The 18,764-nt window shown below is 30.9% G+C and overlaps 1 protein-coding gene across 1 annotated transcript; it reads left to right on the top strand.

Annotated features, from left to right (window-relative positions):
* Positions 1-1,515: 1,515 nt before the first annotated feature.
* On the top strand, positions 1,516-18,307 carry LOC115884695. The gene is made up of 7 exons (XM_030903347.1): positions 1,516-1,832; positions 6,636-6,755; positions 6,995-7,178; positions 10,725-10,765; positions 12,953-13,064; positions 15,772-15,899; positions 17,824-18,307. The coding sequence occupies exons 1-7, from the start codon at positions 1,775-1,777 to the stop codon at positions 18,072-18,074; spliced, it is 894 nt and encodes a 297-aa protein (XP_030759207.1). The 5' UTR covers positions 1,516-1,774; the 3' UTR covers positions 18,075-18,307.
* Positions 18,308-18,764: the final 457 nt, after the last annotated feature.

The following is an 18,764-nucleotide window of genomic DNA, read 5'->3' as shown; positions in this document are numbered from 1 at the left end:
TGTTACCGAGAACAGTACATTTGCCAGGGAATATATGTATAGAATATATTCTAGAGATTCCTGTTTTGCTTACATGTTTTGATTATTTTTTCCACGAATATAGAAATTTGTTGAACCACTCACTATTTTGTGGCCACATAGAATAACTGGTAACCAATTTATTATTTTAATAACTAACTACCATCAAACAAAAAGTATACATCTAAAATGGTTGATTCTAGTAAACTAGTAGAAACTCTAAAGTACTTGTCAAATGATGCTTAAACCCTGAAATGATCTCAAGATAAAATGTAAAATATGTATATTCACGTCACAAAAATATTGAAGCACACTATACAGGGTTGTTTACCACATACGAGACGGAGTATTGTGAGTATACTACCTTATACAGAGTGTCCAAAGATTTATATTAAATAATTACTAGCTTTAAACGGCAATAATTGTTTAATTTAAAATGGAACAGCCTGTATATTTTACCTGAATCAGACGCACAATTTAATTGTCTATCAAAATGTATTATACCATTTTTTACCTATATCTCTCTTCAAGTTTTCGTAGAAAATATATTTTCTTATAATTTAGACCTCATTTATCACTATACCTATGGAATATTGACATTTTAGATTTTTTTGAGAGCGACATATGTACAAAATATACAGGTGATAAAAATAATAATATTGCATGTCCATTTGTTTACGAAAAAAAAACTATGTAAATCTTTGTAAATTCCATTTAAATTTTCAATTTAAATTAAACACGTTATTGCCGTTTAAAGCTAGTAATTTTTTAATATAAATTTTTGGACACTCTGTATAAGATAGTATAATTTTTATTATTGCAACACAATATCTGATCAATAAGTAATTTTCAGTAAATATTTAATATTAAAAACTTTGATACCCTTGGAGAAATAAAGTCTTAATTTTTTTACTGCAATTTCACAAAATTGAAAATATTTTCAAAAAGGTAAGGTTTAAGTGTGATAAACCTTAATCAAACTTTACGTTTATTTCAATCGTATAATCTAAAATAGAATAACATACAGGGTATTCCATTTAAAAAATACAAGTATAATATTTTTTACTTATTTGGAACACTCTGTATCTTGTAAAAATTATGTTTAAATTGTAGCTCTAATAGTCCTTCAACGGACCCAAAACTTACAATTTGTAAAAATCTTATTGTTTAGCTACAAGTACTCCGTGTCGGATGTGGTGAACAACTCTGTAGGTGTATTGCCTTCAACATTTTTTTGTTGCTCTAAATTATCAATAATCAACTATAATTTTTTTAACGCATTTTATATTAGTTTTTAAGATTTTATCAGTTTTTTGAGCTAACTACACTTGTTTTTTTTTGTTTTAACTATCTATACAGATTGTTCTTTTGAATAGGTCAAAATATATCTCCCAAGTCAAAGACTCGCTCGCTGCGCGAAAGCAGGACATCGTTGCCAAGTCCCCTCCATGTCCCTCCCGCAAGAAATACAAACAAATAAACCAAAAAGGAATCTACTCCAATCTCCGGACGGTGCGGTGGATTTATCGCTGTTGTATGCTCTGGAAAATCCGAGTGGAGTTCCAAAATAATCGGGCATCGTGCGAATTGCTGATTTTTACTGGATCGACAGCACTAGAGCGCGATGTTTCCATCATGTCGGACAGGAACAAACGGAATATGAAGTCGAGATTGAGTGTTGTGGAAGAAGAAATCTTATAAATATAAGTGGGACAAGAGTTTGAAGTGTTGAATAAGGGTATTATTTAAGGGAAATATGGACGTTTTTAGTTATGTGTTGATAGTTTTAACTACTGTCAGTTATATTCCAGCAGGTAAAGTTAAAAGTGTTAAGTTTTTATTTATGTGATTTTTTTTAAACTTTTAATAGTCGATATTTATAGGAATAAGAAGACATTTGAAGGAAACAATCAGGTTATGCTCGAAAAAACGGCGTCAAAGACGGCTGGGGAATGACAATCGAAAATAATTTTGTCGAGGTCAATCTCTAGATGTCGTTTACTCAAAATTGACATAAAACTTGTGAAAAATTAACATTAATTATAGGAAGATAGAACGTTTGCAGACTCACAAATTAATCTATTTTCAAAAAAATACGTTTTTTTAATTTTAACTACACTGCTTAAAAATAATTGTTACTCAATATAAAAATAAATTACAAACTTTTTAAGGCTTTCTGCTGAGAGCAAGCGCCATTATAAAATAAAGAAGATTGCGGGAGTGCGGGCTAAGTAAATGACGTCTATAAAGCTTGACCTCGCCAATATTTATTATCGATTTTCATTCCTCAGCTGTCTTTGACGCCGTTTTTTTTTCGATTGTATCTATGGTATCTGTAAATTAAAAAAAACTACAATCACTTCAAGTATCTTCAAATTCCATATATCCATCGTGGTTTTAAAAAATATCACAATAAACAATTATTGATAATATTTAATATTTAACAAAAACATTATATTAATATTTAACAAAATTAATTTAATTAATATTTAACAAAAAGTATCCTTGGAAATTTTTAGTTCTTGAACCTTGTATCGATATATTCTTAAATTAATTTTCTTGAGACATTTAGATTCCAAAAACACTGAAATTATGTTTTTATCTTGTTTAAAAATTTTTATTTAGTCTATAGACAAACGTTTCGGCCCTCAATACAGCCTTCATCAGTGTTATATACCGGGTGCGTCTCAAAAGTGGCTCACCTCTATAACTTTTTTTAATTTAAAAAAACGAGATAAAGTATACGACATAAATTAGGATTGATTGACGTATTCAACTGTTTTCGGTCACTTCCTGTTTCACCGGAAATTTCTACTTTTGATTTTTAAATGGCACCCTCGGTATTTTTTTTACTTTATTCGATAGAAATGCATTAATTTGAATAGAATGACATAAATATTATCATATGTCAACTTTTGATATTTTCTGCGATATGGTGGTTTATTTGAAATTATAACATGTGGTTCATAACGAAAATTTCACACCTCGAACAACCAAGTGTGTGGTATCAAATTATTTGTAAATTTTTTTTCCTAAAAATATGCTAATGAGCCACCTCGTTCCATTTGAAAAAATTGAGATATGATTAAAATACGTTTTGGGCATCTTTGAACCGACCAGAACAAGACACACTAAAAACATTAGGCGATCAAATCTATTTTCCAAGGCCTCCTTCATTAAAAAATTAGTGTTTATAAAACAGCCATGGCACTCTCTAGGATTGAAATTTAAATGCAATTTTGTTTTGAGCGAATATGTCAAAAGTTGACATATGATATGTCATTCTATTCAGAGTGTCATTTCTATCGAATAATCGTCACTCCCGGTGAACATTTGAATATGTCAATCAATCCTACTTATGTCATATACTAACATACCAAATCTCGTTTTTTTTATCTGAAAATAAAAAAAAAAAAAAAATAGGGGTGAGCCACTTTTTGAGACGCACCAGGTATAAATTTATAATTAATTTCTTCACCAATAATCTAATCAAATCCAAATCATTCATCTATAGTTGATGTAGATAGGTATGATACGTTTTTTTTCTACTTTTATATTTATGTAAAATATAGATAATGTTTATTTTTGAAAGATGCATTTGGCACACTTAAAAATAGATATATGTAAGTGTCGCTGATCATAAATTATGCTGTGTAAACTACGCCTACATTTTGATGATTTTCCCAAACTCCTCAATTATTTTAGAATCTTTTATTTAGACCATATAACAACCTATTCATTACCAGCCTGTCGACTTTTGCCAATCATTTTCCTAGAAATCTTCATATACCTACCCCTTTGTATATGAATTTTTAAAGTAGCTCAACCTAAGACATTTATGGATGTAAAGCACCTGATGGCGGGGCGTATTTCACGGTCTTTTACTACAGAAAAATATTTTTTGTTACTCTGAATTTTGAAGCGACCAATAAAACTGAGAAAAATAAAAATCGATAATTTTCGGACTGTGCCAATGTGTCGGACGGTTACTAATCGACCAGATACTTTTTATCTATTAGATATGCTATAAAAGCTTGTAATTATACAATTCGACCATTGTAAATACCCGACAAATTTCGCAAAGCCGACGAGGCCGATGTTCTTTTCACTGATAAGAAAAAATGTTTGTTTAGATAATTTTCGAGATATTTTTTCTTTCTGAATGCATTTTAAAGTATTTTAAGTATTCTTTTGTCCGTTTGATCTATTATACTGGTTGCACGTATCGAAGTTCTGTTTCTTTTGGTTTTAAAAAAAAAAATGTTCTTATTTCTTTTGTAGTTGTAGTGGTTGTAGTAAAGTAGTGTGTAAAATTAGATTAATTTTATTAAGTTTAATTATAATGTTTAGTGTAGAAGACCAGAAATAGTTTAGTAGTGTTTTTATAGTTTATTATTTTGTTGTTAAGTAGTAGATGAAGGGATAATTTGGTTATTTTTTTCTTTTGTTTGATTAATTAGTAAGTTTGATATTTTTTCAGTGTAGAATACAAGTAGTTGTATAGTGTTTTTATAAGAGATTAGATTAGTTTATTTTGTATTTATAGTAGGTGAAGTTGAAGGTATTTGGGTATTTTGTCTTTTTGTTTTTCTTCTAATTGTAGTAATTCTATTAAGTATTGTGACAGATACACTATATCTTCCCTCAACTTCGTTGAAAAGTGCGTTATCATATAATTTTGGTTTTTTGGTAGTAAAATATACGGAAAAAAACTCTGATCAAATTTATTTTAAATTAAATTAATCGAGTCTTATTAATCAAATTAATCTATTCAAATAATAACAATAGTTAGGTTTCTAAATACTATAGGGTGAGTTTCCTGCATGATGTTCTCTTATGGGTATTCCCGAAACTACTGGAGATAGAGAGTCGGTTAATGGGAAAAGAATTGCAGTTTTGTGGGGTCATAAATATGCGCCTTTCTGATTTTCGGAGAAGTTCAAGGTTTACTAGATATTTCGAAAAGAACGAATTTTGGCTATTTTAAAACTTGTCTCTAATTTCATTATAATCTGGGCAATGCATGATTGAATAAAAACGGCGCCAACGATGGCTATGAAATGAAGATCGTTGTCATTTTATATGTAAATTATTTTTTTTTCTTTTCATAGCCATCGCTTTCATAGCCATCGCTGACGCCGTTTTAATTCACCATATGGTATTTCAGATAAAGTTGTAGATAATCACACATACCTAATGAGTTTGTGTTTCTTTTTTTTTTCTAAAGCCTGTCATTTTTGACATATGACACAAACATTATGTTTTTTTAAATGGAAACCATAGTTGGCCATGACTTCATAAAAAGCGCCATTTTTTAAGCCTGTCAGCGATATAGGTATAATATGTTTTTTTCGAAAAATTACAGTTATAGCCAATAATTCTTTTCTTTCTTGGCAAATTTTCATACCAATAATACCATTACAATTAGTTGGCATGAAAAATGTAAAACGTTTTAAAAAATATTAAAAAAAAATATCGTAAAATTCATAAAGCACTGGATTTAGAATAAAATAATAAATAAAAAAAAAAAAAAAAAAAAAAAAAAAAAAATTAAATCAAATTAAAATAGTATGTAACTTTTTAATATTAATTAACAGTATTAGCATTATCATAACTTATTATAAATAATAAAATTAACATATCAAAAATAATAATTTCTTTGTTAATACGGTTTAGAATTCTTAAAATAACAGGCAAAAAATATTCACAATTTACAATAAAATTATAAAAAAAAGTTTCGTTTTTAAATTTCTTAATCAGTTGATCACTATTATTCGCGGGCTATATTATTACATTACTCTTGAGGAAAATAATCGATATTTTGACTCCGCCCCTAAATGTTCACGATTTGTCCTCCAGTTGGCAGCGCATTTTGTCTAGTCGGTTGGCCAACTTTAAGAATATATAACAAGGTACCTACCTATAAATTGATACTCCCGTACCTTCAGTTCTGTTAAGTCGGGTTCTGAACTCCATTAAAGCTTCGTTTATAAATAACCATCGGGACTGGTGCTCAAAAGACACTCTCTACATCATAGGGTTCCCAACTTGAGCATCGACGATTCCTGGGACAATTATTTTAAGCTTTTAAATCATTGAAGCAAGACATTAAATATTAGACATTAAATTTATTATGTGTGTAGTACACACTTTTTTTAGTTTCCAGTCCTTATTGTTAGCAAAACTTTCGCCGGGACAAAATTTCTGATTCCTGGTTAATCCTGGCCAAAACCGGGACGGTTGGGAACCTTACTACATCAAGAGATGACCAGCTGATACTGAAAAAAGCTGTGCCCATACTGTTCTTTGATGCTGTAATTTTTCCACATGTTTAGTAAATTTTTATTATAATTAGAAATAACCAAAACACAGTTTTTGTTGTCAGCAACAATTAAACCACATAACACAACAATAAATCAAACAAGACTGTTCTGCGACAAGATCAAACAATAAAGATTTGCTTTTCTAGGACAACCATAACTATAAAAATAATATTGCTCTCCTAATTGTAAGCATTTCTTTTGGCCCAAATCTCATATAAATAAAACATTTTTCATCTTTACTCTTTTTTACATATTAATATTTATATTAATAATTTTTTGATATTCAATTTACAGGTGAAGCTATATTATGTTACCACTGTCATCAGACCACAAAAGAGTGTAACAACGGTGTTTTAAGTTCGATAAAACAGAAGAATTGTACAGAAGATAAATGTGCCATTATTAAATATGAAAGTAAGAAAGAAATATTTAATAATTAATTATTTTATTCACAATCATAGAAAAATTGTCTTCACTCATAAGAAGCATTTAAAGTTTTTTTTTTCTGTAGCGGGATGAAGTAATACATTTATTTATAATAGGTATTTTAATTAATATGTTATAAGATAACTGTATTCTTGCGCATTCGCCATTATTTTTTAATGTAACATTTTCAAATGCAAATTAAAAATAAATGTTTATTAATCTTACAGCTCTAATGCCCGGTAGGAACGTTCTGGCCACCATGAGGGACTGCGTACTTCGAGATGCCGAAGAACTGTCAGAAAAACTACATTCGATCCAAAAACCTAAAATCATCTTTAATCGACCTGTAGCGAACCTCTCTAATAACACCTATTTCATAACGACACTTAGCAAAAAATCTTTTTATTATTTGTTAAGTATTCTTTATTTTTGCTATCAGATAACACGAGAAGCTTTAAGCTTTTTTTAGATGTAATTTTTATATCTCTGTAAGATATTAAGATAAAATAAATTGTTTTCTTAAACTGGACTCTACTTGAATTTTCGGAAATTTTGATATAAATAATTTTTTTTTTTAATTATTTCAAAAATTGAGTTGTTCGAATGTTATATAATAAAGGGATTAAGCCATAAAGAAATTTAAATTTAATTGTTCTAATCCCATATTAAAACACTGACAAACAGTTACTTATACGAGTTTATAATTATTTTATAAATAATTAAAATTTTGAAAAATGGAAAAACTGCCCTCCTTCTCATAAAAAAATACAAAGTTCAATAAAATAAAACAATCTTATTATTCCAGAATTTCTAAAGAATGATCTCTGCAGTTCATGTACATATATTTACAGAAAAATCTGTTTATTGCATAATTATTGAGTTATTGGTTAAAAAATTATGTGCAATAACGGGGCGAGTATATAAACGCTCAACTTGTAGATTGTACTTTAGTTTATAATCATCTGCTGATGATGCTAACATGGTTAGCGAAACGCGCGTCCAGTGTAAAAGTAAAAGTGTTTTGGTGTATTGTGGTGATTTAGTGTTTTATTTTGCTGTGTAACACCAAAGGTTCCAACCCTCAACTGTTATCTGCTATAACGAATAAAAAGCAATTTTGACATATGTATGACGTAAACAAGGCGATATCTTGTCCACTTCGTGCCTTTGTTCTACCACGGTACCCATCCGTTACGCTCGGTGGGCTCTGACTCGGTTGCTAGATCTTGCCACGCCACTCGGTGCCCACTGGCGAGTATATAAACGCTCCAATTTTAGATTGTTTTTGTTATGTCTGCGCGTCCAGTGTGCAGTTTTAGATTGTAGGATTTAGTGTTTTATTTTGTTGTTAGTAAAATAAAAACACTAAATCACCACAATACACCAAAACCCTCTTTTACTTTACACTGGACGCGCGTTTCCTGCTAGCCATGTTAGTCAGCAGATGATTATAAACTAAAGTACAATCTACAAGTTGAGCGCTTATATACTCGCCCAGTGGGTACCGACTGGGCGTGGCAAAATCTAGTCAACCGAGTCAGAGCCCACTGAGCGTAACAGTTAGATTTTTGCCACTAGAGTAGTAGGAACAAAGAATTTGAAGGAATTGACCGTTGTCTCCTCAACCATACTATCTTTACATTTATTAATTCTGATGCTTTCATATGCATCTAATTGCCTGTAATTTGAGACTTGTTTAATTAATTTTAAATTATTAAGATCTATACAATGGTCATTATCAACAATATGTTCGGCAACGCAAGATTTATCCGGTTTACCATATCTTATCTGAGCTTAAATGTTCTTTTTAAATCTAGTTAATATTGATCTTCTAGTTTGCCCAACATATTTCTGATTACAATATTTACAAGAAATTTCATAAATACCCTATCTTTCCAGTGGAGGTGTTTTATCCTTTTACTACCTAATAATTGCTGTAATTTATTATTAGCACTATACACAACACAAGTTTATAATTGACATTCTGAAAAATTCCTTTTAGACCACGGGAAAAGTCTCTATCAAACGGTATCGAAAAATATTTAGACGTATCTTTCTCCACTTCAAAAAGTCGAATTTCAGAAATCATTAACCTATACCTACAATGTTTTCTAATTAATTTATGAACTAGTGAAGGAGAATATCCATTACACTCAGCTACATTCCTAATATAACTTTTCTATTTCATATCTTCCGTTGGAAAGTGGGAAACTACGTAATCTATGAACTAAGAAATTTAAACTAGCTATTTTATGTTCAACACTATGAGGATCTTGCCAGGAATATATCTGTGTGTGGTCGTATTTTTCCTATAGATATCAAATTCCAGGTAACTATTAGTATTTCTAATAATCCAATATCTAGAAATGGTAATCTGTCGTTGTTCTCAATTTCATGCGTAAATTTAATGGAAGGAAAAACGATTATTTAACTTTAGAAATAAGATTATCTATGGTGTCTGAATGTGTGTCAAAAACAGCAAAATATCATCCACATACCTAAACCACTCTTGGAAAATACTCAAACCGATTCCTAGCCTCCACTTCAAACCTGCTCATGAATAAATTAGCCAAAATGGAGACAATGGATTACCCATTGCTGTACCTTCCCGCTGTTCAAAAAAGTTATTAAATTGAAAACAATTTTGTTTCATACATAACGATGTAAGCTCAATATATTCAATCACAGTTTTGTTGTCAAGACCATTTGCGTTCAGTAATTCCCTCAAGTAGCATAAAGTATGTGGAATTGGAACACTTGAGAACAACGAAGATACATCAAAGGAGACCAAAATTTCACCTTCATGCAATGTTATACCTTTTAATTTGTTAACGAATTCAATATTATTTTTAACTGAGAAAGATGGTTCATGATCAGGTAAATCTTCAAACTCCTTTGATAACCATTTTGCCAAATTATAAGTCGGAGAACCCACAGCCGAAACAATTGGGCACATAGACTTGTCCGGTTTATGATTTTTTTTTTAAGAAAATAGCCACTAAGTGTCACTAGAAAATTGCCATGACGACCCCAGCCATCTTGATTACAATTTTATTGGAAAATCGCTTTTTGTTCAAAATCTGAGCCAGATAGCTGTAGAAAACCCTAATATAGTTTGAAAGAGCTTTTAAATATACTTCGATTTATTTAAAAAAATACATAGTGTTGTATTTGAAATAACGAAGTTTTTATGTAAAATAAATATATAAAATGGACCAGCAATTTTTGATACCCCTGTATACATTTAAGGAAGCAATCAATTTTTTAGTAAAGTTTATTTCTCTGGCTTGAAAGTCAACAAAAGAATTAATTCTGAAAAGGAATGTACAAGGTGTTGACAAACTTTTTTATTATAGTAGTATGCATATTTAAATATCTTTAAATATCTTAAAAACCAAAGCTTTTAAACATATTAAACCCTTATAATAAATGCCTTATTTTAAATAAAATACCGGGTGTAACTTTGGTATGGATCTTAGTTCTGATATACCATGTACATTTGAAAATAATTTTAAATTATGCACATTGCCTTCCCAGTTTTCGTATAATCAACCGGGGCGAATGAGGTGCGCCACCCTGTATATCATCTATCTCAAATTATATTTAAATAATATAAACTCTTTTAATTACTACAATAAAATCCATCTTTTTCTTTTATTGATATAGTGTTTAGATGCGAAGATATGAACGTAATAGTTAATCTACCCTATTACTTTTGACATGTCAAAGTAGAAAAAAGTATATTTATTTGTTTAAATAATTTGAGTGAAATCAACCAAAACTGTATGACTTGTCTATTTCCCTTAATACTATGGTTACTTTAAAAAAAAAATATTGGTTTTAGTACTTATCTGTTGCCAGTATCTTTTCTATTAAGGAAAATTAAATTATTTTCGCGTCTTCACTTCGGTCTTTTGTCTATTAGAAGTCGGACATACAGTAATTACGAAGATGAAGTGGATTTTTGGACTTATTATATTTATTTGCCCCATCCATTGGTAAGTGTACTTGTTCTGAATGTTCTTAATCTACATATAGATTATAATAAATTTATAAGTAATTTAACTGCTGATAAAATAATAGTTGAGACAGTGCTTTTTCAGTTCAGGTCTTGAAATATTTTTGTAAATTCTACTATGCTGCTATCACAGCCTATTTATAACCAGCCTGCCAACTTAGGATAATTTTTGCAAGGAAATCTGTAACAATACTTACCTACAGTTCATATCAAATAAACTTTTAGTCACGTGATTAAGCTTGACAGGCACAGTGTTGTCCACTTTTACATATTTTCTTTTAATCAAAATATTTTAGGAAAAAAAATTAAATTAATTATAAATATATAAACAGTTATTATTAACATCAAAAAAACTTAACATCACTTAAAGGACATAAAGAGCCATTACTACCGCTTTCCCGTTCAACATATTCTAGTAAAGTTGCGATGAGTTTTTTACGGCTATTAAGTTATCTTGTACAGGGTGGGTCAAATTCGACGCTTTTAAATGGAAACACCCTTTTCTATAGGAGATAGACGAAAACTAATATCGGTGTCTGCAGCTCAATTTTCATCAAAAACATGATGGTGAAAACCGCACATCAATATCTGTTACTGTTTCAAAAACGTGCATTTTTAACAAATCGCTGTAACTTTTTTGCTATGGAAAATTTTGTATTTCTATGAAAACATTTCCAAAGCACCTTTTTACGTAGAATTTAATGGTTTAAGTATAATTATTTTAAAATTAATAATTTAAGAGTTATCAACAGAAAAAATGCTTTTTTATTTGGGACACCCTCTATATATTTAATTAACTGAAAATATTTTAAAATTGCCTTTCCAGAAATATAGCACACTTGATATTTTGTTATAATCCCTTTCGAAATACAGAATTTTTAAAAGTTCGCCACTTTTAACTAGTAGGCTTTGTACCCCTTATTATATGCCCTTAATGGAACTCGAAAACATATTTTTCCAGCAAGACAAGAGCACCGCCTCTGAAAGCTGAATTTACCAGCAAATTTTTGCAGCCAATTTCAAGAACAATTGGATAGCTAACCAAGATCCCAGCCATTGGCCGTCGAGGTCTCCTAACTTAGTGCCCATGGATCTAATCCTATGGATATATTTGCGGAAGAATAAAGGTTCCTTATTCTTCCGTATAATCTAGACAAGAATTAAAAATACTTAGCAATTATGAGAGGGTATCTTTCCCCCCCACTGAGTTAATGAATTCCGCGAGAAATTTTCAAAAACTGTCCCGTCTGTCCATAACAGAAGAGGGTTGATATGTTGAACACCTGTAGCAAAATCTGATGTCTTGGTTTGCTATTTATTTTTATTGTTAATAGATATAGTTTAAATGTGTTGGTTGGTTAAATATATTTTAAATTGTTATAAAATTCTGCATCTCTCATAGCAAATATTATTTTCGTTTTAATTGATGCTCACAGCTAGATTTTTTTTGGCATTACAGCCGGTGCCGTTTAAAGCCTTCTTATTTAAAGCGGGCGAATTTTTATATACTCTATATCTCGAAGAGGAATCGAGCAAAACATCAAGTGTGTTTTATTTTTGGAAAGGTAATTTTAAATTATTTTCAATAAATTAAAAATATACAGGGTGTCCCATATAAAAATTCAAATTTTCTGTTGATAATTCTTAAATTATTAATTTAAAAAAAAATTATACTTAAACCATTAAATTCCACGTAAAAAGGTGCTTTGGAAATGTTTTCATAAAAATACAAAATTTTCCATAGCAAAAAAGTTACAGCGATTTGTTAAAAATGCATATTTTTGAAAAACACCCCGTAACTCCGAAACGGTAACAGATATCGATATGCGGTTTTCACCATCATATTTTTGACAAAAATTGAGCTCCAGACACCGATATTAGTTTTTGTCTACCTCCTGTAGAAAAGGGTGTTTCCATTTAAAAGCGTCGAATTTGACCCACCCTGTACACTTCGCACTAAAAGAGGTTCTAAAAAGAACAATGTTCGACGGCAAGCTCTGCTACTAAAAATTTTGAAGCTTAAAGTATCTAAATAAAAAATTTTTTCGCAAAAAAATCTCACCTGGGATCGAAATATACCACCCCTAAAATATTTGCACTTATTTAAGACTTACCTTGTATATTTGTTAATATTACTTTAATACACTAAAATGTTAATTTGTTTTAGTTTTATCCCAAGTAATAACATGTCACAGATGCTTCGGAAATACGTACTGTAACAATGCCAGTCATCCGGATTTTCAAGCGAACATCAGAGTTGCAGGCTGTGGTACCTTACTGTAAGTACTTTGACTCTAGCTTGATGACGGACTTCATATAATGCTACCTTTACAAACTTGCCAAGCTTCGGCAAGCTTCCACAAAGCCCCGAGACTACACAAATGCCTAAGCTTGTATTCAGCGGCATCCAAGGCAACGAAAAAGCCGATGAGGTAGCTATCTTGGTCCACAGCCAGTACTGGGAATACCCAAGTGTATGGCCCGTAGTGCACTCTAAAACTCTGGATCAGGGAAAAGCAGAATGTCTACTGGAGAAATAGACAGGAACACAGGCACAGCAAAGCTTTCATCCAAGGATTTAGCTCTAAAACCGCAAAAGAACTGCTAGTCAAGTGTTACCTGAACAAGCTCAACCTGTATTAAGGAAGTCTTTGCTGCAGACTCTGCGATAAAGATCCTGAAACAGCGGAGCCCATAATATGTCACTGTGAGGCTCTGGATCGCAAGCGACATTGTTTATTTGGGAAAGCTAGGCTCGAACCGGAGGAACTATGCTCCCATCCTATCAATGACCTGCATAAATTAGTGCAGGGCACAGGGATAGGAGAATGGGTGCAGATAAAAGGGGACAAACACAATAGGCTTCACAGGTCACAGTAGTTTCCGGCAGAGGACCAGCCCCTTGTTATGGAAAAAAAACTTCCCAAATAGCATTTTCTCGACTTGCGACCACATGTTTACTAAACACAACGTTGGATTAGTTACAAAAAATAGTTAACTCCGTACCTTGGGTATTAAAATAAATGTAAACGTTGTTGTAACGTTGTGCCGACGTTGAACTAGTACTACAACAAAGTAAACGCTTTTGCGACGTCGAATAAACGTTGTCTTTTACCCTTTTTTGTTAAATGATCTTTAGGTGATCGGACAACGTAGTTACAATGTCGGGCAATAAAGAGTTTTCCGACGTCACTTTCAGGACTTATTCCAACGTTATGCAAACGTCGTCTGTTTTACTAATTCCAACGTTGTTTAGATTTCCTTATTCTTACGTTGGTAGGACGTCGAGCCACTACCTTTTTGCAACTGTATTGAACCATAACCTTAAATCTTAAATTTTCACTTCATTGTTCTGTTCAGTTAGACAGTTCAGTGCTGTTTTTGTTTTTATACAAAAAACTTAATTAAAATGGGACGTAAGAAAGGCACATGTAAAACTAAACTTAAATATACATCGACATATTACCGATACTTTATCCACTCCCTCGTTTATTTAGAATACCTATAAGGGGCGGCACAAGCTAGACTCTAGGATGACTAAATTAGGCAATCTTGCGACTAGTATACTACCTGTTAAGGCTGAACTGCGACTTTATTAGTCCAGTATGCGACTACTCGAACTACGCCATCTTAATCTCCAAAACAACAAAGTGAAAGCCGCTATGTTGTTGTATAAGAAAATGTTTCGTTCCTAAAATAGCAATTCCTGCTTTTTGAATACATTAACTTGAAATATTTGACCCTAAAAACACGCGGAAACTTTTTTTTTTTTCGACTGCGAATAAATTATTCTCATTTTTATATTAAAAAAAAATTCAAGAAATTTTTTAAAACTTCTTTAATTTTAAGGCCCATTAGTATTTTTCAAAGTAGAAACAATACATTTATCAGTAAAGTTGTTTGCGTTTAACTTTTTTGCCTTGGGTAACGAGTTACAGAGTTGTGGTTAAAGTGTTTCAATAATTATGATCTTCAAACATCCTCCACACTTAAATACTTTTGTTTTGTTTTCCTTTACTGCCATCTGGCATATGTCTCTAACTAAATCATAAAAATAATATTTTTACTATAATTATCCCAATTTAGGAGAAAACGCGACTTAGACGCCATATTATTATAGTTTTGTATTTCTGTGAATTAGGATTTTAAACAACGTTGCAGTTTGTACTAAATTAGGCTGCTAGTCAACGTAGGTACCCAACGTCGTTTCGACCCAAAAATTATTCTCCAAACTAGTGCAGTAGGTTGGCACGAGGTTGTGCCAACGTTGCGCCCCGACGATTGTTCGCATGACACGACGTTGTCACGACGTCCAAATGCCGCTTGGGTTGTATTCAGAGTATTCAGGTATTTTCAAGCTGGTAAATGCAAAACAAACCATATGATAAAAAAAAACGGTCTCAGAATTGGCTTAGAAATGAAGATTGTCATTTTATATGGACAATTATACGAGGAATGTTAATGTTTTATCAAATTTCAAACCATGAAATTTTACCTTTTCCATTTTTGAACATACATTACTAATATACTAATCGTGAAGCAACATCAAGCTTCTCCAAGTTAATCCTGAAGCTTTCCAAGCATGTAATGGTAGCAAAAGTGCGTTTATATCTTATTATAGTACAAATGGCGTTACGCATTAATGTACTTGTTTTTTTTATTTTGGGTCCATTTTTTCTCACAAAAAAAAAATTAATTTAAATTAAATTAATTTGCATCCAATCTCTAGGATCTTCTAACTATAGCTTAGGTGTCAAATTATTAGTCAGTAGATCTGTAGCTAATACATTTTCTGACCTATAGATATTCTTCTTTGATCTGTCAATTATATTGCCAAAATTTTAGCAGTTTGAAGTACGGCTTTACGCTCTTGTCGCCATTTTGAATCAACTAGCAGAAGCTCTTTGATATTCACTTCTTTAATATTCTGAATAGTAGAATTTATTTAAAATATGAATGATATTTCATTTACTTTTCTTTTATCAGAAGTACCAACAATGTTGAAACGGAAAATGAAGCCAAACTGAGAGCGATAGAAAAGAAGATCAATCCAGGGATATCTACTATGATTGATGGAGTCTATCACCAGTGCATTACTGCAACAGTTTTTGAAGGTATGTGTTTCTATAAACAACTCGTTAAATGTAATCATGCTAACTAAGCGAAATTAGTAAAAAAACATAAGAATTGGCTATAACTCAGTAATTTTTCGAAAAAAAAAAACATATAGCTTATATCGCTGAAAAGCTTAAGAAATGGCGCTTTTTATGAAGTCATGGCCAACTTCCATTTTTCCATTTAAAAAAAAATGTTTGTGTCATATGTCAAAAATGACAAGCTTTATAAAAAAAAACGGAGGACACAATCTCATTAAGGATGTGATTATCTACAACTTTTATCTGAAAACTTTTTGTGTAAAATAGATTATAATGAAATTGGGACAATTTTTAAACTAGCCAAAATTTTTTCGAATTTTCGAAATATCTAGTAAGGGCACGAACACACTGACGACCAGGTCCAAAAAATTAGTTTTTTTAGTTGTATTGTAGTCATGTACAAAAAGGACAACTGTATTTTAAATATGATATTTAATTTAACGTTTTTCAAACAGGGTTCATCTATGAAACTATGAACCCTTCCTGGACACAAACGGTACATTGTGAGACAGGAAATTGTAGAGAGAAACAAGCCCTATAACAAAGGATACAACATTTTAATGAACAGAGTGCTTTCCATAAAATCAATAAAATGAAAAATATACGAAATAATATACATGTTCTGATTTCTTTCGAAAATCGACATCTATGAAACTATGAACCCTTCCTGGACACAATCGGTAAATTGTGAGAGAGGAAATCGTAGAGAGAAACAAGCCCTATAACATAGAATACAACATTTTAATGAACAGTGCTTTCCATAAAATCAATAAAATGAAAAATATACGAAATAAAATAAATGTACCGATTTCTTTCGAAAATCGACATCTATGAAAATATGAACCCTTCCTGGACACAAACGGTACATTGTGAGACAATCCTCCGCTGATATTTCGCCAAATGATTTCTTTCTCTGGGGCCATTTTAAAAATAGGATATACAAGGATAAAAAATACCCAAATCTAGACGAGTTAAAAAATACTATTTCTGCCGAATGCAATAGAATTTCAGTTTACCAACTAGCGAATGTAAGAAGAGAATTTTATGATCGCCTGGGTTATTGTCTAGCAGTTGATGGAGGAATATTTGAACATCTTAAATCCTAAAGTTCTAACAATTTAATAGTACCTAAATTAATAAGTTATTGAATATTGTAATAATACTATAATTAACCTTGTAATTGATTATTTTACTTTAATTCATATTAATTTGTAATTATAAATACATTTTTAAGATTTCCGATGTAGGAATGAGTTTTCAATAATAATAAAGCACTAAATAGGTAAATTTCTGAAATGACAACTTCATTTGACAGTTATCTTTTTTGTTTGTCATAAGTAAATACAGGGTCATAAGAAAGGAGAAATATTTAAAAAGAAATCAGCGATAACTCGTAAACGACCTAATCAAAAATATCTAATGTTATATATATCTTTTGAATGTGGGTTTTAGTGCTCTTCATTAAACTTAAATAGAATTATTCTTTAAAATAATTAGGGAAGCCAATAATTGACCTCATTAAAATTTACATGGGATTTCCTATGTCCCGTCCGACGATGCAACACCCGGTATAGTTAAGTACAATAGTTTTTAAAATTCAATGTATGTTTTTATAGTTAGACGTAGATAAAATATTGTACAATGCACGCGAGTTAACTTCATTAAGATACTTGTGTGGTTACACAACTCGTGCTACGCACTCGCGCAACTTTTACACGTGTATCTTAATGATGCTGTTAACTCACTTGTATCGTAAATATCTATTAAACAATCCCGACACTTACCGAGTTACAATCGTGTTTAAAACAATAAAGACTCTTTTAAACCATAAAAAACGTTTTTTTTTTCAACCCTGATTAATATGGCTTAATATATCTTTTAGGTAATGAAGCTTTCACCATAAGAACATGCCAAACGAGTGATCTACCTGAGCCATACCTGTGCGAAAGAATTCGCGGTAGTCTTGTACCAGCAAGGACAACTGGAAGCCAATTTAACTGTACCCAATGCAGTTCGGACAACTGCAATACTCACACTCTGCAACGCCCTCTGGGAAGCAAAGCGACCGGTATCAAAACTTGGTCTCTTGGTCTTCTTCTCGCACTCATCATGGCCCATTTGAAGTTAAATTAAGTTTTTCTGACTTTTGTTCGATACTCTTTACCACAAATTAATATTCTTTACTTTATATCAAATTATTTTAAGTAAAATTTATTTTATATGTAACATTATTAAATTAATATTGAAATTATATAGTTTTATAATTTCTTGTATTTAGAGAACTGATTGTAATTATATAAATAAAAAGAAAAAAGTATTTAAATTGCATACAGGGTTGTTCGCCACATACTACACGGAGTATTGTAGCTAAACGATTTTTTTTAAACGAGTTTTGGGTTCGTTGAAGGACTATTATTAGAGCTACAATTTAAAAATAATTTTAACAAGATACAGAGTGTCCCAAATAAGTAAAAAATATTATAGTTTTGCTTGGTTTTTAAATGGAACACCCGGTATATTATACTATTTTTAGATTCTACGATTGAAGTAATGGTAAATTTGATTAGGGTATATCACATTTAAACCGTTTTTGAAATATTTTCAATTTTATGAAATTGCAGTATAAATTTTAAGGCTTCATTTCTCCAAGGGTATCAAAGTTTTCAATACTAAATATTTACAGTAGTTTATTTATTGATCATATATTGTGTTGCAATAATAAACAAAATACTACCTCATACAGAGTGTCTAAAAATTTATATTAAGTGATTACTAGCTTTAAATGGCAATAATTTGTTTAATTTAAATGGAACACCCTGTATA

This window comes from Sitophilus oryzae, unplaced genomic scaffold, assembly GCF_002938485.1.
Source record: "Sitophilus oryzae breed Bouriz unplaced genomic scaffold, Soryzae_2.0 scaffold_312_pilon_pilon, whole genome shotgun sequence".
In the NCBI taxonomy this organism is placed as follows: domain Eukaryota; kingdom Metazoa; phylum Arthropoda; class Insecta; order Coleoptera; family Curculionidae; genus Sitophilus; species Sitophilus oryzae.
This window is presented reverse-complemented; position numbering and strand designations above follow the sequence as displayed.